General features: G+C 40.7%; 1 protein-coding gene across 6 annotated transcripts in view; it reads right to left on the reverse strand.

Moving 5' to 3' along the window:
• The window catches only part of oxr1a (oxidation resistance 1a), a 157,269-nt gene that overhangs the window by 3,850 nt on the left and 131,856 nt on the right, over window positions 1-21,563 (reverse strand). For 4 of the 6 annotated variants that reach the window (XM_044358065.1, XM_044358061.1, XM_044358062.1 and 1 more), the window contains 9 exons: window positions 20,786-20,938; window positions 18,487-18,671; window positions 14,282-14,961; window positions 11,337-11,502; window positions 7,857-8,022; window positions 4,614-4,694; window positions 3,075-3,203; window positions 1,556-1,708; window positions 1,327-1,422 (listed from right to left, as the gene is read on the reverse strand). In XM_044358065.1, the coding sequence (XP_044214000.1) occupies window positions 1,327-1,422; window positions 1,556-1,708; window positions 3,075-3,203; window positions 4,614-4,694; window positions 7,857-8,022; window positions 11,337-11,502; window positions 14,282-14,961; window positions 18,487-18,671; window positions 20,786-20,938 (1,809 nt within the window). Of the gene's footprint in view, window positions 1-1,326; window positions 1,423-1,555; window positions 1,709-3,074; window positions 3,204-4,613; window positions 4,695-6,275; window positions 7,831-7,856; window positions 8,023-11,336; window positions 11,503-14,281; window positions 14,962-18,486; window positions 18,672-20,785; window positions 20,939-21,563 lie in introns of those variants that run through there. The other 2 variants (XM_044358063.1, XM_044358066.1) reach the window with 2 other exon arrangements.

The following is a 21,563-nucleotide window of genomic DNA, read 5'->3' on the forward strand; positions in this document are numbered from 1 at the left end:
GCATTTGTTCACAGTGAAAGAACAAATTCAGGTAAACAAACTGATGAATCCTGGATTTGTGCTTGAATTGTTTAAGTTTTCACAGTTTAAGCTCAGATTTGTGCATTAGCACTGTTTGTGAATGAGGCCCAAAGTATTTCTTTCAGCCTTTTCATCTCAGTGTCCCTGGGTGGAATCCATTTAGTGTAAAGCTCAATGTTGAGGCAACGAGAGCATAATAGAGAAGGCAAGTTACGAAACACTTAACACCACTGAGTTGTAAGGCTTTAGAGTAATTTACAAAGAAAGACAATCATGTAACTGTATAATGTATAAGGATGTTATAGATGTGAATAGAAAGATGTTTATCACTGCATGTACGGGGAGCAGAATGTGTTTGAGTGTCACATGCATTAAGAACAGCATGTGACTATGAGAGCATGTTAGCAGTATATATGTTCTATGGTGTACTGCACTACACTCAAGTCTCATTCTTTTATTTTGCCACATTAGCAATGAATTAGTAAATTACACAGTTGTTTAAAGTCTGCACTAAGTATACACACTTTGCTTCAGACAGTCTTTTTCTAGAGTGTTTTCAGTTCCACACAACAGTGTGGTGTTAGAAATGTGTCTGCTTTTACAGCAGTATTAATTGACCTTTTGGCTACTTGGGGGCCATGGAAAAATCTGTGAAAACAACACTGACATATTATCACCTTATAAAGTTCAGATGTCAAACGTGTAAGCAAACAATTGCTTATTTATGCATCCAGCAGACACAGAGCAACATTAATATTCATTTGGAGTCATGTTTCTGGGCACCTGATGAATGTTCAATATTCACTCTCTTTTTACTCTGTTGACTCCACTAACTCCTGTGAAAAATATCCAAATGCTTCACTGTGTTCACCAGCTAGTCACTAACTTAGTTTGTCATTTGGCTTTCTCATAGCGTTTCCCCTGAAAGCAACTTCCTTCTGCAGCTGGTGAGACTGAACCAAAACAGCAGAGATGCAGAGTGTAAAACCAAAACAATGAGCTAAAAGAAGCTAAAAAGCCCTGTAGAGCTGAGGTGAGTAATAATACTCTGTGGGTTTATCACTACCAGCAAACCCTTCCACATTACACACAGTGATTTGACCCATTGTTCATATTACAATATTGATTAGTGCAACTTTAAAGCAATAACAGCCATACATAGATCAGTTCTTCTTGGTGTCCTCTAAGCATTAAGTATATTGTATATTAAAAAAACACCCTGCTTATCTAATGTCTAAATCTAAAAGTTAGAAAACGTTATATTTCACAGAAATCCAACATCTTCAAGCAGAAAGGGCAGTGTACCTCAAACTCTGGATTGAAGGTGAAGAGGAAGGTCTCTCCGGTGCCATAAAAGCCATCACTGACTTTAAAAGGCTCAGATGCCAATGCACCAAACACCTGGAGAAACAAAACATAACAGAAACCGATTAAACGTGTACTAGGAACATCTCTAACCTCAATGGGAGAGTTAGGAGAAACTTATGTTACAGTAAAACCTCGACAGTATGTTTCTGTTGAATTTGCAGCTTACCTGGCCGTCGCTGTCCTTAATAACCATGAGCACTGGGGTATCCTGGCCCTGCATGGCTCTGTACAGTGTCTTAATGCTCATGCCATGCTTTGATGTGCCAAAGGCCAACGTCCATGGGTACCCGATGGTCCGTGGTGGGAGATTCTTGGCAAGCTGTGTGGAGAGAGGGAAATAATAAAGAAAAAGGAGGTGAAAAAAAAGAGAAAGGAAATGAAACACTGAAAGGCCACAGCCGCCAATGCTCAATTACATCTGCAGTGACCTTTTAACACCGTCTGGCGTTTATAGAGGAGTAACAGGGCTCCAAACACCAAGAGCCGTCTCAGGAGAAAGAGAGGTCCAGCACTCCCTGAGAGAGCCTGCTGCTGACAGCCTTAAGGATTAACAGCGGCTGTGGTGCATAGGGAGATAAAGCCCGCAAACGCGCTGGACTAGCAGTGCAGTGTATGCTTCATTTTAATGGCCAGATAAAACAAGACACTGCCTGAAACATGGAATTAAAGTGACAACTTTTTTTACAGAATTCTGCTGCACCATTTCTGCTGTGTGGAACAAAGACCTTTCAACGTTATGTTCATTCTCCAATAATTCATCAGTCTCTAAACGCTTTGCTCTTTTCTTGTTGGTTCAGCACATCCTCCTGTGGTGGAGCTAAAGCAGGTCGTGTAATCAGCGGGCTGGAAACGTTGCCATGAGCAGATGAGCCCCGATTTGGCTCACCTCTGCACCGCTGTGAGCTGGGTCTAAGCTCCCAGCTCCGTCCTCAGGGTGATTAAAGGAAGCCGCAATTGGCAATCTATTGGTCAATATGCCAACTGGGACTCATTTGGAGACGTGTGTGTGTTTAAGTGTGTGTGCATTAACCCACAATGCCTCTAAGGTATACACCACGTTTCCAACAACATAAAAAGTTAGTGACAGAGATTTCCCTTTAATGTGTATCCCACAGCTACATTCTTTGCCTTTGATTAATTGTGAGACTTAATGTTGATGAAATTACTTAAAATCACATCAATTTTAAATAATGCAGCATATAATAAAGTACATGTTCTCTTCTGTGATCATGAACCATATATACAGTACTTGTTGTTACCTGTTAGGGTTGGTTACTGGTTTCTGTACCTGATGTGAGGAGTCATCAGGTCACCTACATGCTACAACTGTCTATAAATACTATTCATGTAGAATATATTCCTCCACCCACCAGCAACTAACGCAAAGTAGATGTGCAGTGGGCAGATGTCTCATTGTTATTACAGCCGTGAATACATTTACTTCCCAAGTACAATGTTGTAAAATAAGGGTGGTCCAGGAATGGATGACTTAGTTTGTTTTACATGCACCAAATTTGAAAGTGAAATAACCAGTGAGTCCTCTGTTTTTGCATGATAGCATTCAAGTCTGCCACATGACACAACAAAAGCTACATCTTGAATGGAAAATGCATATATGTTACATAAACGATATGCTTTGTGTAGAGGGTTGTGTGTGTGTGTGCGCGTAGTGTTGCAGCGTCTACCTTCTCTATCTGGTCGGCCTCCAGGAGATCGCTGGGTTCTCTGAGGTTGGGTTTGAATGTTTCGGGCTCCAGCTCGGTCTTGATGGACGTCGTGCCATGCTTGGAGTTCACCTCTTCCTTGGTGGTGATCTATAAATATACATTTATTGTCAGAGATGCATGTAAACTGACAAGGAGTGGTTTAACTTGAGCTCCCAGAAAGCACTGATACTGGATGGGGTTCAATTATAGCCAGTATTTGTTGCATTATATCAGGCTACTAAAACAACAGTTTAAACTAGTTAGGCTATCTAGAGCAGTAACACCTAACAAGCTACAACTTGAAACAGAGCTAGGCTGATGTTGTGTTTACACTGAGTGAGACTGGAGTAGGGTCAAATGTAGAAACTGTAGTGGTAAATAATGAATTCTAGATAAGGGATAAAGGCTGGGATGAGAGGGGTAACATGAGGAAACTAGCATTTAATCATAGCCTAACCTGAGCAACAAAGCTCTCATTTCAACATTTGTGTGTTTTGAATCCAGCACTTTTCCTGCCAAAATTATAAACGCAGTGTTTTCTAGCATCACACTGATAATACAACAATTTGATGATGACAGCTGAATATCTTCCTGACTCTCTCCAACGCCAGATGACTAGGATTGGATTGGCAGAACTGGGGAGAGTGGGCAAAGACACTGTCTGGGAGAGGAGAATGCAAAGTGAATAGGAAATCTACCCAATGAATAATTTGCACTGCACTGTTTGACATTTTCTCTGACCAGAGGACTGTTTGGGTTATTTATCTTTCTCGATAACAGAGGCTGATTGTGAAGCGCTTTGCCACTGCTGGCTGGGATGCTCTCATGTTTCAGTCCTCATTCAAATAGGGCCTACCTGCATTGTCCTCACAAAACATCATTCACCTGTCAGGGGGAGTCTTACTTCCATCCTCTCACTGACACACCATCTCTTTTTCCTCCAATGCTTTGACCATCTCTTGTTCAGTCCTCATGCAGGCCACATTCCTTACATACAGTTCATTTGAGCATCAAAGATAGCTTTCCTTTTTAAGAAAAAAAGGGAATTTCCTATAAAAACACACATTTCTGCATGCTCTATGTAAAACCTACATACAGCATAAATCTATAGCTGGCACAAATACCTAATAACTACCTTATAAGTTCACCAGACTGATCTAGTGGGTTAAAGCATTAAAGATGTCATGACAGAGGGTCTAAGAAGGAAAGCCTGACACATGGAGATAAGGCTGCTGTCACGTGAAATCCTCATCACTGTAATGAAGTGATAAAAAAAAATGTTTTCAGTCAAATTCTTGGGAGGTTATTCCCAATTTAGCCCAACAGGTCTTAAATAGGTCTTGTGAGCCCAAAAACTCATGAAACCTACTTAACCAATGACGTTTATTTTAAGCAATGGGGAAATGTGTTTTTGAGGATAGTATGCAACAGCAGCAGCTGCTAAAGTCCTGCAGTATGGAGCCTAAAGGAGACCATGTTGGTGTGGACGAAGGGGGGCAGACAGGGCTGTCAGGGCACCTGGAGTCGTTTGCAGAGTGAGCGCAGATCTTCACTGTTTAGAGCATCAATCCGACGGTGGTACTCCGTCAGAGACACTACCTGGTAGTACAAAAACAGGAACAGGTGGAAAATAAACTCCTCAAGTTCTATTGCTTGCCATGAGGAAGGAAGGATGTGTTTTGGAAGGCATTGTGTGCACTAAGTACTATGATTCAATAAAGGACTTGGCTTAAGGCCAATTTTGAGAGTTTACTTTGGGTAAAAGTGAAGGGCACTCAGTCATTTTGCATGTTTGTGTAATATGTTCAAAAGGATCACCATTAGATGCTGTTTTATGAACAAGATTCGGCAAACCTGCTGTTCTAACTTCATACTGGATTTGGATTTGAGCCTATTTAGTGAGAATCTAACTCGCAGACCAAAGGATAGAAACAACAGCAAACTAAAGGACAATTAACCTTACTTTTCTACAACCCAAATGCAAAAAACCTACACAAAATACAATTACTGTCAATAAGAAAGCTGCTCAGAAATAAAGTTTTGGTGCAGGAATGCACAACAAAAAATAGGTCTGAGCGATACAACAACACTTGCCATGCCAAGTCCATGAACAGTAAACAACTCTGTTTGGTAGCAGCAAAAATCCACAAAACTACAACCCAGACAGACCAACACAATGACCAACTAAGCATGGCTTCATTCCAACAAAGTTACACCCCACGCTGCATACTCCACTGAGAGCTACTGCTTCTGTTCTGCCACTGTACTAACGTTGGCGTATAATAGTCCACCGTGTCTCAGTACAGAATAGATAGTTGAAGCCTTGTGCATGAGATAAACAAACTCACAAAAAAGATACACATAGAGTTATATTAACTAAATCCATTAATTATTAGGTCTTCTGACAGGGGTCTTGTTAAACACTCTCAGAGCACAGATGGCATAAGCTGCCTTTAATTAATTACTTTTATCTGAGCTGAGAATCTTTTACTCACCTTGTTGCTACCGATGTAAAGCAACTTTTTTTGGAAACAAGCTGCCTTTTTTTTTTTTTTTTTTTTTACAGCTCTCAATAATACAGCAGAGAAGGTAAACTACCGACCTCATAAGAAATGCGTCTGAGACACACTTCACCTCAAGTGAGGCACCCACTTCGGTACACTTGTCCCCTAAAACGGCTAAGCTAACAAGACATTTCAAATAGCTTTTATCTTTAGAGATCAATGTCAAGAAGAAGGTCAGCATTTAAAGGTGACCAGTAAGATAAATAAAATCACAAGTAGCTAAGTAACAGTCATTTAAGCAAGCTATAAACTCAATATGATATCTGGTGACTGAAAAATATCTGTTAATGTAACATAATGTCAAAGAAATTGGTGGAAAGGCTGCATGTTGTAAGTGCCACCTTGCTCTGGAAACTTTCAGACAGCTTACAGAGACACACACAGCCGGATACATCGTGCCAAGAGGACAGACAACGGATGAGAGCTGTGTCCTGACTATCAAATAGTGGCGAGATAGTGGCCACTTTGTTTAACCTCAGTCACTGAACTAGACCGGACCGGCTAAAGGGCTAGCAGGCTAGTTAGCTTTGCTAGCGCGACTTGCTAATAACAACAACAACAACAAGAATTTACATCGCTGGAGACTGAAATCATGAACTAGACACAAGGAACATACACAGGTATACTTCGGGGTCAGCCGTTTCTCTGAGTCCTTCACCCTCCTAGAAAACATGTCTTGCTTTCTGGGCGAGGTTGAAGCTGGGAAGTCTCATTACAGATCCTGTAAGTTCTCCCTGTGTAGCCCCGAGACGGAGTTGGTTTGTAGCCTGGCAGCCTGCTTCACTAAAATAGAAACATTTTTTCCAGTGGGGTCTTTACGCCGTGTGATTTGTGTGACATCACTACAACCCAATGACAACAAGGGACAGGAGGGAAACCAGCTCCCTATTGGTGGAAAAAACGATGATCCCACCCCATAACAGAAGGGATTTAAAGAGACAGTAACACCACTCTCTCCTGCTGAATTTTTTTTATGGATTTTCACCGATACTTTCCCAGAGTGACAAAAAGAGGGGGAAAGTTAAAATTAATTAACAAATAAATAAGAAAATTAAAAATCAATCTTTTTGTTCAACACAACTATATTTGTTAGAAAAAACTTATTTTGATCTTTGAAGCTCCATGAAAAAAGGTGTTGCTTAAATTTGGTCAACAGCACAAAGTAAAGCAGCAAGTTCCTATTTACTTATTCAAATGTAATGGATCATGTAGCCCCTGTTTGCCAGAAGTCCAGGGACAAACAAATCAGTCCATTTTGTTTCCTACATCATTCATTTACATTAAAATTTAAATCCAGGTCTCTGTGTCCATCGTATCAATTTCTTCATACAATGAATGCATCCTTTTCATTATCCACAAGCTTGTAAACAATCTCATTTGACTAAATCCCATCCACTCTGTGCTTGGTGCACCAGTGTACATTCACATGGCTGAATATCTAGATGGACAATCCTCATCTATGCTTCCTAAGTCTTACTTCCACATTCTGTAATAAAGAGGGGTTTGTTTGACCAAAAAAAAAGAAAGAAAAATTGAACATCAGTGCCACATGGGTTTTGGGGATTTCATAACCAAAAAAAAGTGAAGTTGCTCAATGTTTACATTGCCTGCATATGTTGAGCAACTCATTATGATGTTAGCCTTTTGCCATTCAGCAAAATAGGTTGCCAAATGCTGACCAACTATAGTGACAGCCACACAACATGTGATGAATCTACAATACACTGACTGAGAAGAGTAAACAATTACACAAACATGCAAAACACTTTGGTTGGAAGTTCAGAGAAGCACATTTCCAAGCAAAGCAAGTGTTCACACAACTTAAATGTGATTTAAAGTTCACAAAATCATCAAATCAAGAAATGCAGTACACAGAAGTGCAAAATACAGAAGCAGAATACAAAACTAAGGCTTGACAACTACACAGTTCTGATGGATTAAAAACCAAGATCAGCACAATACATTTACACTTAGCACTGCATAATGGAAGCAAATCAACACAATTGTTTAACATGTAATTTAACATATAACGATAAAGTTTACAATACACCACATAAGATTCTGGTTTCACAGGTTATGGATTAATCCATAGTGGATAACTAATTCATTAATCCATGACTGTGAGGCTGGCTTGAGACAACACAACAGGTACACTTGTGGCAAGGTGAGGGAACAGTTTTAGCTCAGGAGACCTTACCTCCCATTCCTTGACATTGAGGTCAGTGATAGGCTCGTCCTCAGCGGTTTCTGACACCTCGTTCTTCTTGACAACCATAAAGCCAGGCTCTTGTCCCATCCCCCTGACCCCCTCACCGTACATATCTGGGCTCCACTGCATGAAAAACACATACAGGTGGTCCGACCTAGAGGAAGAGACGCCCACATAACTATGAGATAAGAAGCCTGGTTTTCCTAATACTGTATACAGTTTCTACAAAAACTATCATCTACATTACATCAGTGTCTTTAGAATATTAAGACCAGTGCCAAGGATTTTGAGCTAAAATTTAAAGCTGAGCAACATGTTTTGGAATAGACGCCTTTTTCTGTGCCTATGCTAAAAATGTGTTTTTCTTTGTGCTGAGCCATGTAGTTTAATGAAAAGAGAAATTTCTGAGACATCTCTCAGATTGTGAAAAAGACTTTTTATTGTTTCCCTTGCGCAGCGCACCTGACAAGTACCTGGAGCGCAGTTGTTTTGAAAATTAGTTGTACAACCAAAATGATTTGATCCATTGTTAATATGAAAACACTGATTAGAGCAGCTTTGTGATACATAGTGAATGGACAGTTTCTTGTGAAGTGTCGTGGTAATGATGAGAAACGTTTCCTTTTTTTGCTCCTATTCTATGACTTTGGGTTTGCACCTCCCTGTGCCCCGCTGCCCAGTCATGTAACAGATAGAAGAAGCCTTTTCATGTCAACCATGTAAACAGTTTAGGATGTGATATGATAGTATGACAAAGCTCATGAAAAAATCACAAACAAATACAGACCACAGCTTGTGTCATGTTGCTAGGGCTGGTGGACATGAAAGAGCTGTGGCAGACGCAGTAGGTTGAGCTGTATTCAGTGTCATGGTTGTGTATGGCTCATTCAGTAGCTTCCCTTTCTTCCCACACTATTGCCAGGGCACTTAAAGACACATCATGCGGGTCGCCTCCCATCTAGGTCAAGCTACAGAGTCTAGCAACGTCTGAAGAAAAAAGGAGTATGAGCCGCTGTGTTGTCAGTTTATGATCACTCCTCCCACGCACTTTTGCGTGCTTGCAGTACCAAGAAAAACAAGTAAAAATAATGGGCCTCATTATTTTTATCCTAAAACGCTCTGACTTGTCTTTGTGAGGTTTGCTCGTACGAGTGTTTCAAGTCAGATTCAGAAAAGTCTCTCAACTGCCCTTACTTGTAAACCTTTGGTTTCAGCCTGGTGAATGCCACCTGTTCATGAGGAGAAGCGTGTTCCTGAGATGTCATCATTAGCATAATCAACGCCCCTAAAATTGGTAATAAAAGGCTCCATGTTCCGCTCCATTTGTGGGCGAGTTTCATTCACAGAAATGTTACAAATAGTAAAAACAGCGTGCAGTTTCAAGTCCTGTTTTCAGAAAGCAGCAGACAAACATGTAACAAATTTAGGAGCATCAGTAGCAGCAGACCTGAAGCAGTTAGAAAATATGAATCCAGCTGCCGTGTCATCAGAGCAGCTCTGCACTGTGACAGAAATATAGAGAGAATGCTTTGACGTGGAGTTAGATGCTAAAAAACCTCTTTCTAAAGCAAAGCTGTCTGTGATGGGAGGTGGTCATGTGACAGTCACAGAGATATTAGAGGAGAGAATATTTTAGTCTGATGATACTGGACAGAGACCTGCAGAGAGACACTGAGGCAGCTGTCAGAGTGAAATATAGAAGTTTTGGTGCCAAATTATGGCAATAAAAATCATAAAATCTGAAAAATACCTTTCAGTAAATTGGCAGCTATGATGATGAATATATGGTAAACAGAATATACATTTGCATTAAGTTTCTTTTAGTAAGATTTAATTTTTTGTTAATTTCAGTATCATATTTAAACTCCAAAACAATTCAAATTACGACGTTATAATTTTAAGTCAAACAAGTGTTTCTCCCCAGTGAAGAAAGGCAGAGACGATCTATTGATGACACGTACGACAGGCCTGCACCACTTGTAAATTTTGTTCGTACCTATGAGAAAAATGGTGAATGCCACAAATGTTCTTAATCACTCTTACGTGCATTTTAAGAATGAATCTGTTTGTATGAGTGGTTCTTGCATGAGGCCCAATGAGTAGTAACATATACAAGCTCCATCTTCTAATACTAGCTTTGAATCTGACATGATGTCCCTATGCTATTATCCCCAAGAGCAGCCTCCATCACAGCAAACTTTGATTTCCAGGTGGGAAATGTTGTAGCTACGCAACCTGTGGATGAAAACAACAAAGCTTTAACAAGCAAGACTGCTCTGAAGTTCACAGTGAATAATGAAGTGAGGGGGATTTCAGTGTTATTACTGCGCTCACTCACTCAATACGTGGCATAACCAAGAAGCATTTATGGCACCATGACCAACAAAAAGTCCATGTCTGTTTGTCTGAGTTAAATGTCTAGCAGCCTGAGAGAGCACCGTATGTGTTGCTACTGTAAAACTATAGACATGTGCTGAAAACAGAGAGAGAGATGTTGTGCAACTCAAGGTTAGGTTGGCCAAATAACTTATTAGATTCACCTCATGAAATTATTTCTATTTTTGTCCCTATGTCTCCTTGTCTCCTAAAAAAGATACAGTAAACAAAGTTAATGTGCTGGAGTCATAAACCAACGACTCCGCTGTGTCCAATCAATTCCAGATCTTTCTCAAATGATAAAGTCACATATCAAGTCAAGCTATTAGCGCAATTGAGATGAATCCTATCTATTCATAAACATATTACGCAACTCTTGTGAAAGCAAATATTTCTTGTAGTGTGTCTCCTTCCTGTGTGAGGAGCTGTAATGTAATTACGCCTACTGCTGACTTGGCAACTGTACATCCAAACTGAGCAATCCAACTTGGAAAAAAAGACAAACAGGCCAAGTCTATTTTCACTTCACTTGATTCAAGATATTACACATGTTGGTGCAGGTCAGAAGAAGTTCATGCATTCTGAGGATACATTTGGGAAAACCATGAGCTTTGGAAAGGCCACACAGAGATCTTGCTTTAGTAAATCCTTACTGTAGCCATGGGTCGTGATTGTGTGTGTGTGTGTGTGTGCCCCAGAGCAGGAATAAAGTGTGTGTCTGTTTCCCTGCAGAGTGAATGAATAATAAATCATTTTGCTGTCTGGCAGAGGCAGCACAGGGAGATGGGCAGAAGCCACGGTGGGAGTCAGACCTGACAAAGAATGCATATTTGATTGGTTTCAAATATTAAAACAGCTAGAGGTGAGGTGCCTCAGTAACTCAGCTGACTATGGTGGTGTGTTAGGAATATGTTAGGATCAAGTCCCTGTAGCTTTCTACATTAAAAACAAAAGTCTGCTGCTTTGTATTTTTTTCCATTTTAAATACTTTATGATTTCTTATATAGGCTATCACAAAAATGGTTCGCTTGTATTCAAATGCATTCATGCCAGGGTGAGTTGGTTAGTGGAAGACGTAGAGGAGGTACTGACCTCTCCTGCGGCACAGCAAACCAGTACTCGTGCTTCTTGCCCTGCTGAGCATACTGCTGCATGGAGGCGCTAGCGTTCGAAACAAACGTCTTCTTCATGGGCTTCCCCACCCGCAGACACAGAAACTTGTGAGAGCGGTGCTTCCGCCTCTCTCCAGACCCTGTACCTGAAAAAGGAAATTATCGCATAGTCACAAAAGCGTAAAAATGAGTATGGGTCTTTATAGCTACTGTAAGCATGAAAAATAGTTTATCTACCACAAAAATATTAGAACTTTGTTCTGTATCAAATGTCATCTTCTAGATTAATTGTACTTGTGTATTCCCTTCCTAAAAATTGTTTTATTTATGTGACCTAGTTTTATATGTTTTATTTACTGGCTATTTCAGCATGCATGAGTCATTTTTGTGCCAGAAACACAACACACACTATTGCACACTATAATTGATAGAAGAACTAAGTCTTCTGCCCACGGTACATTATCAATGGCCTATTATAAGTTCACAGCCCCAGGAAGCTGAATGAAATCACTGTGCCAGTGACATTGCACTGGACATGTTGTCAGCTCCTGGTTGGGCAGCACAACATAATGGCAATAATGACAGACCAAAAAATTCTAATCTGCTTAGACAATGCAGCTCAGTGGGACCAATTCAATTTTCAAAGTGCATTAATTTGGTCTTAATGCAGCTTGTTTTTGAAGTTGCTGCTGTTACTTGTGTGGGCTGTGCTAATGCGCACAGAATAAAGGGCAGCCCTGCTGAGATGCCTGTGAATTAGAAATGCTTTAGCAGCCTGGCTCTCTTTTTGACAATAATTGCCGGGGAGAAAATATAAATCTCTCTCCCACTGTCGTGGACTGTTTCTTCTTGGGGAGAGGGGAGGAAATTTTATTTGGTAATCACAACTACGTGACCAGTTAGAGTGCGTTATATGGCACAAAGTGAGTCAGTTAGTGTGACAGACTGAGGCCACTGTCAGATAACAAGACAAAAACTGTGCTAACCACAGACTGATTAAAGGATGCTGCCATGGTTTTGCATATTTTAGCATATTAACTACTATTTACATTTATTTTACCAGCCTTTATCCAGAGCACACCTTGCTGTTTTTAGAGTAAATACCTAACTTCCAGGCAGTCACTGCTTTCCATTTATTCCAGTACATTGAACATCATCTTATTTGAGATAGGTAATCCATCATGGTGAACATTCTGCTACCTTTATAAAGTTATGTTATCACTGTGCAGTAATAAAGTTGAGAAAAGGGGCTGGCGAGTTTAAGGAGGCAGTGAGTTGTGTGATTTGAAAACAGTCTACTTAAAAATACAACATTCACAAAAGTTCAACGCTTAAGAATACCGCTACTATCCTTAGCACCTATCAGTTTAATGTTGGATCACATGAGTTTAAACTAGCATATGGTATTTGATTCAAGGTGTTAAGGTAAACAGGTAGAGCTTTGGGAGGAATTACTAGTGAAACTCAGTAAAACTGAACTTGACGGATATAAGTTTTTAAATGTATTCAAAACTATTTCAAGCTTGTGTGTGTCCTGTGCTTGATTATTAAGCAAGGGGCTTTAGAAAAAACTGTGCTATTAGATATATTATGCAGCAATGTTGACTATAGTGAGGTATTATATGGGCTGCGAACCATGTAATGGTTCCATGAAGGTAAGGGAAGATAAGTGTAGCTCAGTTGTGGAATTGGCTGACTAGAAAGATATTTATTGGGGTTAAGCAGTGGCCTAAATGTTAGAGATTAGAGAAGCAGCCTGACTAGAAGGTCTTCAGTTTAATACCTGACCTGTATGATAAATTTGGGCAATAAAGAGAAAAAGCAGCACTTGCACCTTCCTCATTACCACCACTGATGTGCCCTTGAGCAAGGCCCTTAACCATAACTGCTCCAGTGGAGCTGCTCAGCAGCCAGCAGATCAGACTGTGGTTGTACTGGGCAGTGAGTGTGGTCAGGGTGTACCTGCTCAGCTGGGCTCTCAGTGAAACTTCCCTGAATAAAGCTTAAATGAATCAAAAGACATGCAAACTTTGTTTTACAAGTATAGATTTGGTGTTTTCTAATGATAAAAAGGTAAAATGGTTGATTAATTAGTCAGTTACTTGTAGAAGGCCTGAGAGATGAGGGAAAAATGTTATGACCTAGAGGTCGTTTGAGCATGTTCAGGATTGGAGCATTTCTTTCTTCTTCTATTTGGTGTACAATTTATGCAAAATTTTGCATTTAAAAATATTATGTTATAAACAGTGTCTTAGAATGTCTGCATGGCCAGAAACAAAAACAAACCAACTTACTACCTGTAGTCTACAGGGTTAAACATCTAAATCCACTGGTATGATCCTTTAATCTTAAACATGGCAATGAACACAAAATGCATTTATTCTAGGCTTTGTAGAATTTAGTATTTGTCTGAAAAACCAGAGAAGTATGTAAAATATAAATGACACCTCTGTGGATGCTGTCTCAGAAGGTGTTTTGATGTTGGGTTTAATCGTCACTGTGTTTCCCCTTTGGGTGCTGGGTGTGTTTGCGGCATTGTGGTGTTTGATAGGCTTTAGCTTATCGCCCGGAGGAGTGGCCCAGACCACCAGAGCCAGGGATCAAAGAGCTGCATAAAGCCCCATAAAGCCCGGCTAGCTTCACCAAGCTGATAACAACGGAGAGGCTGCGATTTCCCTTCGTCTTTATATTCCAATTACCAGCACCAAGGCAGAGTGGAAACGGAAAGGTTATCAAGAACTAACACGAGAGAACTGACTCTGAAGCAGCCAGAGAGGAGAAAAATTCACTTTGATACTCCTCTGAAGAATATGGATGTAGAGCTGCAGCTTAAAGACAACATTAGGCCAGATTCATCACCTTAAATATCCTACACCTGTATTTCTAAAATACATTTTCTAACTGCGACTGAGTACGTGTGTTTACCCTCTGCAGAGTTCTGTGTGCCGTCCTTTTGCGTCTGTTCTACATTCTCCTTCTCCTCCTTCCCTTGTTGCATAGTGTCCGTTTTGGAGACCTCGGTCCCCTCCTTGGCATCCCCCTGTGGACTGGCTGAGACGGAGGGGGTGTCTGTGGCACCGGCGGTGGCTGAGCTTTGGGACCCCGGGCGAGAAGTGATGCTGCTGGGATCCTGGGCCTGGCTAGTGGTGCTGCTGGTGGTGGTAGTGGGTGTGCTTGGTGGCTTCTCTACACTGTGCTGCTTGGATCCCATGGGGGACTGGCTATCATTTTCTGTGGCAGTGTCTGGTGGATTGTCCTCTGCTGTGACAGAGGCTTTCGCTGCGGCGGGTTCTTCCGGCTGGCTGGCTGAGCCGTGGGCACTGGCTGGGACCTGGGAGCCGGCGCCGGTGGCCTCCACCTGGGTCACGGTTTGCACAGACTCTGTGGAAGCGCCAGAGGACTTGTCCAGGCGGAGATCCTCACTAGACGCTTGCTCTTCCTCCCGAATGGGGGACAGCTCTGACTCGGTGAAGACATCTTCTGAGATGGAGCCCTCGGTGCTGCGGGGGGCCGTGCTGCCACTGTCGTTGGCCCCTGGCTCTCTCAGGCGCTGCTCTGGATCCTTCTGGGAGGGATGTCTCTCAGCCGGCAGAGGCTCCAGGTCACTGGAGTATGGACGAGGAGATATAAGACACATGCAACTTTACCAATAATAAAGGAATATTTGTACTACCTCTGTGGATTTCATGTTGGATGATTTGACATTTCCATATATACTCTACAAAGGTGTACTGACTGTATTCCATGTAAAGATGCAATTTTTAAGCACATCGGCCACATTTTGATCAATAATCCATCACTGAAAGTGAAAAAAACATAAAAGCATAAAGTGCATGCTTTTACTTGATGAAAGCTTTATTTTACCAATTGACCTGGTCTGTTTTTGTAGAACAAGTAGTGTGTCTGGTATTTGAATACCAAATGAAATACATGTGAGTAAATGATTCCAATCAAATTAAACATGTTTTAAGATGAAAAAAATACTCTGCTTGATATATTTTGTATCTGATAAGATTTTTCCATGAACAAGTTCAATAACTATGTTGAAATACATCTACTCCCTCTGTAGATGAAGAATACAGAAGCTACAAATATATAAATATTTTTAATTTCAAAAGTTTTACTGCTGAACACAAGGTATCTGCTTCACTGTAAAGTCCATTCTCAGTGAAGTGCACCAGATCACAATTGTATAAGTTGCATACTGGACCACGATTGGTTTCCAAACTAGCTGTGATGTCACAAATCATGCTTGATAAAAGAGATTTCCACACACTAAGATCTATGTAGCATTTCACTTTTATAATGTTGTTACTTTAATAAAGTGAAATACTGCATAGTTCTAAGTGTGCGGAAATCTCTTTTTATCAAGTTTGGACTCATTGATGCTTCCAGCACCTTATAAAGATTAAGGCGGGTGGAGCGTTGGTAAAAAAAAAAAAATCAACAAATCATGCTTTTACTGTCTTCTAACATCTTAAACTCAGATTTAAGGTAAGCACAGAGAAAATGTTCTCCCTTCAGCAGATCAATGTGAAAACAGCCTTCTAGTGTCAAACTGCACATACATCATTTAAACATCTACAAAGTAACAATAAGCAAAACTTAAATGAACTAAATAATGCTGTCACACAAGATTGCTACTCGTGCTCCCATTCTGCCCGTCATTATTCAACAAATTGTCGAGCAAAATTCAAAAGATTGAACATGATAACTCTGCACTGCCAGGCTTTTCTGAAGAACATAGATCAAATGAAATCATACGTTCTGGCTCCTTCAAAACCAAATTTAACCTATTTAAATTTAGCACAATTATCCCAAGGAAAGAAAAATTAGGCACAAATCTAGCCACCGAAAACACCTACATGGATGGACTAATTAATTTCCACATACATGTTAATATCCCAAATTCCATATATGTTAGAAAGAAAGAAAGAACGTAGCTAAGTAACTTTATTTACATAGCACCTTTCGAGAGCAGACGTCACAAAGTGCTTCAAAGAGGAAATAAGGCATAAACATACATAGAGACTCAATAAAAAACAGAAATAAATAGACAATAAAAATTGACACTAAGGCAAGTCTGAACAAATGGGTCTTGAGCTGCTTTTTAAAAGGTGTCCACAGATCTTAAATCCAAGCGGAGCCACAATCTCAAAAGCACAGTCTCCTTCAGTGTTAAACCTAGATTGAGGAGCAACCAGCAAACGCTGATCAGAGGACCTTAGAGACCCGCTGGTGACACAGGGATGCAGTAGATCTCTAATGTGATGATGGGGATAATGATGGGGAGCTAGTGAACCTTTTGGAGGACCTGGTCGAGACTTTAGCAGCAGCATTTTGGACCACTTGTAAATGATCTAGGGATGTTTTGCTGAGGCAGGTGAAAAGGGCATAACAGTAGTCAAGACGGGACGATATAAAAGCATGAATTAACATTTCCATCTCTGCTTGAGACACAATGGGTCTGAGTTTTGCAATGTTTCTCAGCTGGAAACACAAGAGTGAACACTTGACACGTTGGTCCAGAGTCAGAGCCTGGTCCATAGTAACACCTAGATTTCTTATGGAGGATTTAACCAATGAGGTCATAGACTTAATACCGTCCCTTATCTTAGGGAAAACACTAGAGGGGCAGGAATAAGGATTTCTGTTTCATCTGCATTTAGCTGTAAGAAATTATCTGCCATCCAGTTTTTATAGTATTTAGGCAGTTATTTAAAACTGACTATTTAGCTATGCTTTGAGGTTTCAATATAAGTATAATTGAATATTATCTGTGTAGCAGTCTACACAGATTATACATTTAAAGTGCCTTATTATCTGTCCAAGGGGAAGCATATACAAAGCAAACAGAATAGGACCAAGGACTAAACCTTGGAGCGTACCATGATACAGAGTTTCAGATGAGGAGGCGAAGTTGCCAACAGAAACTGCGAAACTGCTGTCAGAGAGGTAGGAGGAGAACGACTAAAGGTCTGACCCAGATACCAAACCACTGCCCAAGTCCCTGCACGGAGATCCAGCAGCACCAACACCAAACATTCTCCTGCATCACCACGCATCAAGACGTCATTTGAGACTCTGAGAAGAGCTGTTTCTGCTGAGTGCAACCGGCGGAAGCCAGACTGAAACTTATCAAAGATATTATGCTCATCTATTGCAGTTGTGAGCTGCTTAGCAGCCACTTTAATTATTATACAACCAATCCCAGATCTTACTGTACAAAGAATACATTGGTTTAGCATGCAAAAAAAAACTCTTGTTTTTGGAAAAACTCTACATCAAATGTAAAAGTCAAAACACTGGTATATAACCAGCACACGTCAGAGAATCACATCCTGCAGGCACTTGTTGCTCAGCTGTGTGTTCAGAGAGAGAGGGAGGGAGGTCAAGAGAGAGGGAAAGAGACAGCGGGAGAGAGAGAGGAGACACAGACAATGGACCACAGCTGAGAAAACAGCTGGGCCTGGCACAAAAAACAGTCACTTGCCAGCACAATAACTGCTCCACGGGCGACACTCAACCGGCTAAATACAGCACTGCCCTCACCATGCTGCCACATGAAGAAACAGAAAAAAGACTCCACAGGGCTCCTAATGATACACCGCATTCGTCCTTGTATAAATTTGGCTCGGACAGCAACACTAAAATAATCCAAAAACAAAAAAACTATACAAATCTGTGGGCGGAGACGCAACTGAATCCTCTGAAGTGGCTGTTTCCTACTGCATAGAGAGGTGAGCAATCAGAACGTAGGAGGGTGAAGGCACACTTCATTAACCCTGGTGTAATTGCCGCTTCCTTTTTATTTCGGTACACGGAGGTTAAGAATTAAACTGTTGGTTGGTCGCTGATGCAATCCGACCATGGGTGCAGCAGAGAATGACATTGATTACAGAGATGTTGCTGCATTTCTATGAGGGTGAGAGTGTGTGAAAACACAAAGAATTAAATTGTGGAGGAAGATATAAAGTGTAACTATATGTATAAGACTGTATGTAGGAGTAAATCAGAGTTAGGGGTCATTGTTAGCTACTGTAGCTGCATATATTTTAAATAATTACATGTGAAGTCATCATAGAAGTGTTGGATTCAGATTTGGTTAGTACGTCTGTGTTTTCTCTTACTCTGGCACAGCCTCTCTGATCTTGGGGTCGGTGATCTCCTTGTAGATGGCGGCGGACTGCACCTCCTCCAGAGGACACATGATGCCGTACTCCTCGCACCCGTGGGCCTGAACCAGTGGGTCCATCCGGTGAGGGTCAAACATGATGTTGTTGGGCGTCACCAGCAACACCCCGCTCACCGCACCCTGGAAAGAGAGGAGAAGGGAGAGGGATGGGTGAGGAACAGCGAGATCCATCAAGAACTTTCGATAAATAAAAAGGAACAGCTTGGCATGTTTTATCTACCGCAAAAGATAATCAAAAGCACCTCTGTCACATAAACATCTGGAGGCCAAATCCATTCGAGACCACAAATGTCCTAAATCAAGTACAAGTTATTGACTGCCAGCGCTGACCACTTCAGTGCTTTCATTTGGTCCCTGGGAGTGAATCAGCAGTGGTTCAATACCATGGATCTGTGTGTGTGTGTGTGTGTGTGTGTGTGTGTGTCAGAGGGCAGTGTGTCAGATGCCTGGACACACACATTTATAGGCAAACAGTGATGGGGTGGAGTCTGTCTGTATTTCAGTGCAGGACGTCTGGGTAGCTGGCTGCCATCCTGCCTGCTCTGAATCAAAACTGACGAACAACCACAACACACCCAATCTGACCAGTAGGTGTGTGTGTGTTGATCAGTGGTCAGGTTACGGCTGCGTTCTTTCCTGGATTAATTGTTCAGTCTACTGTATGAATTGTCAGAAATAGTGAAAAAAGCCTGCTGTAATTTCCTACAGCTCAAGGAGACGTATTCAAATGTCTTGTTTTGTCTGAGCAACAGTTCAAAATCCATAAAGATATTTACTGTCATACATGTCAAAGAAAAGCAGCAAATCTTCACATTTGAAAAGCTGAAATGTGAATTTTTGGACTTTTTGGTTATAAAATGACAATTAACAGTGGCTGATTAATTTTATATTGATCAACTAATCCATTAATCGTTGCAGCTTTAGGTTAAATGTATCAAACTTTAACATTCAAGTCCACGTACTGTATGTTATCTCACTTCTGAACTTGTTTTTATTCACTGTTGATAATACTGTTGTATTATGATATACTAAACTTTTAAATTAAGATTCAGATTTAGTATCAGATCAGAGTTTTACAAGAAAAAGCACAACATATAATGGTGCCCATGACTCTTTAAGATCTTGAATGAAGATAAGTCAGTTCACAACACTTTAAGGAGCTGCACACTCCCTGGTTTCAGACCATCTGAACAACATTAACTATAATTAGTTGAATTAAACTACAGTCAGCATGAGAGACGCTTCTCTTCATGTGCTGGTCTACAGAGTAATTCAAATCTGCCCACACATGTGCCTACATTATTTACTGTACTGATTTTATTCTCTTAGCTGCTCTCTTCAATGAACTGAGACACACTCCAACCTGAAATATTCTTGTTTTATTCAGTTTGCTGACTTTCCTTCAGCCTGCTTCCCAGTCAGTTACCACAGTTACTCGTATGTTTGTGAGAACACCATTGAAGGACACAAAGAGCGAATGAAAAAGCACAAGAATATTATGTTTTTTGCAGTTGAGAAAAACTTGAAGTGATCCTCACAGACAGCATTGTGCTGTAAATGGATTCTGGTCAACTGAAGCTGTTAAAGTAGAGCACTTGATATTTTTGCTCACTGTTGGTGCAAAATACTGAATGTAGAAAGGAGCACTTGATCTTTAATCCTTACCATTGATGGTTTACACCTCTGAACGACAAAAGAAAAAAATGCAGAGGCTTTACTGTGGAGTTTTACTTTAAGTGCATTATTATTTTAATTTGTCTAATTATTCTACATTAACACAAACTTCTTTTGAAGTATAAAGTGTGTCGAGTACATGCTGCTGGCAGCTCTGATTTATATTTACATATTTTAGCTTGATGCTTTGATAGAACTGCTTTTTCTCTCACTCCATCTGTCATGTTTAGGTGTAGCTCCAGTTTGTGCCTCTCATGTATTACCATTAAATCTGAGTCACAGAGCTGAGCATCCAAATCAACAAAAATAAATACCCAAGAATATTCTAACTGTCCTGATAATAAAATATTCTTTTGTTTTCTAGAAAATCAGATGCTTAGCTTTGTGACTTGGGGGCACACTTGGGCTGGTTTAGGGAGAGGTTTTTCGCTGATAGTACTCTAATCTTTCATCCTGTGGCACATTTTTATCTGTCACATGACCAGGAGGGTACAGAGTAATCTTTAACAAGTGGACCCACACATGCACATGACATGGTGTTTCTTCATACTGGATCTTACCTTTCCATCAGTGATGTACTTGCAGTTGATCTTGAGGAACTTCTCTGTGAGGGCCTCTTCCTCCTCGGAGGTGGATGACACCACTCTGGACTGGCGCAGGGCGGAGAACACTGGGGGGTGAACGCCTTCTGGTCTGGGGGGGCCATCGGAGTCCTGTGACGACATCGGTGTAAGCGAGGGGAGGGTAGGAAAAAGACAGCTTTTGTTAGTTCACTTATGTAATACTTGATTATCATCTGTTATAGACGCTGGACTAGTTTGTCACTGGGCACATTAAACAAGAAAAGGATAAATATACATTTTTATATTTAGGTTTTAACTTAAACTGAGATGGATCCCAAACTGTCAAACTGTAAACACTGAACCACATTATCTACATACATGCCTACAAACAAAAACCATTCAAAAATAATTCAACCAAACTGACAAAATAATAAACGCTGTCGAACAGGCACGGCTTGGTTCACTTGGTGCCTCCTTTCATCAGACTAATGCATTTGAGTCTCTAAATGTATTATCTATATATAAACAGATATTTTCTGCACAGCGGGACAATCAGGTTAAAAGAAACCCAATGAGGAGCCAAATGAATGTGCCTCCTGTGTGCCTGAGATTTAAAGTGGTAATTAGGTGAAAAACATTCATATGAGACTGAAGCTTTAATTATTGTGCTTTTTTTTTTCCAAGACTTGATGCCTAGTTATTCTATTAAAGACTAACATGCCCTGAGTGACCTCATGCACGAAAAATACTTCACTTTGTGCGTCATGTATTATCA

This window comes from Thunnus albacares, chromosome 8 (genome assembly GCF_914725855.1).
Source record: "Thunnus albacares chromosome 8, fThuAlb1.1, whole genome shotgun sequence".
NCBI lineage: Eukaryota > Metazoa > Chordata > Actinopteri > Scombriformes > Scombridae > Thunnus > Thunnus albacares.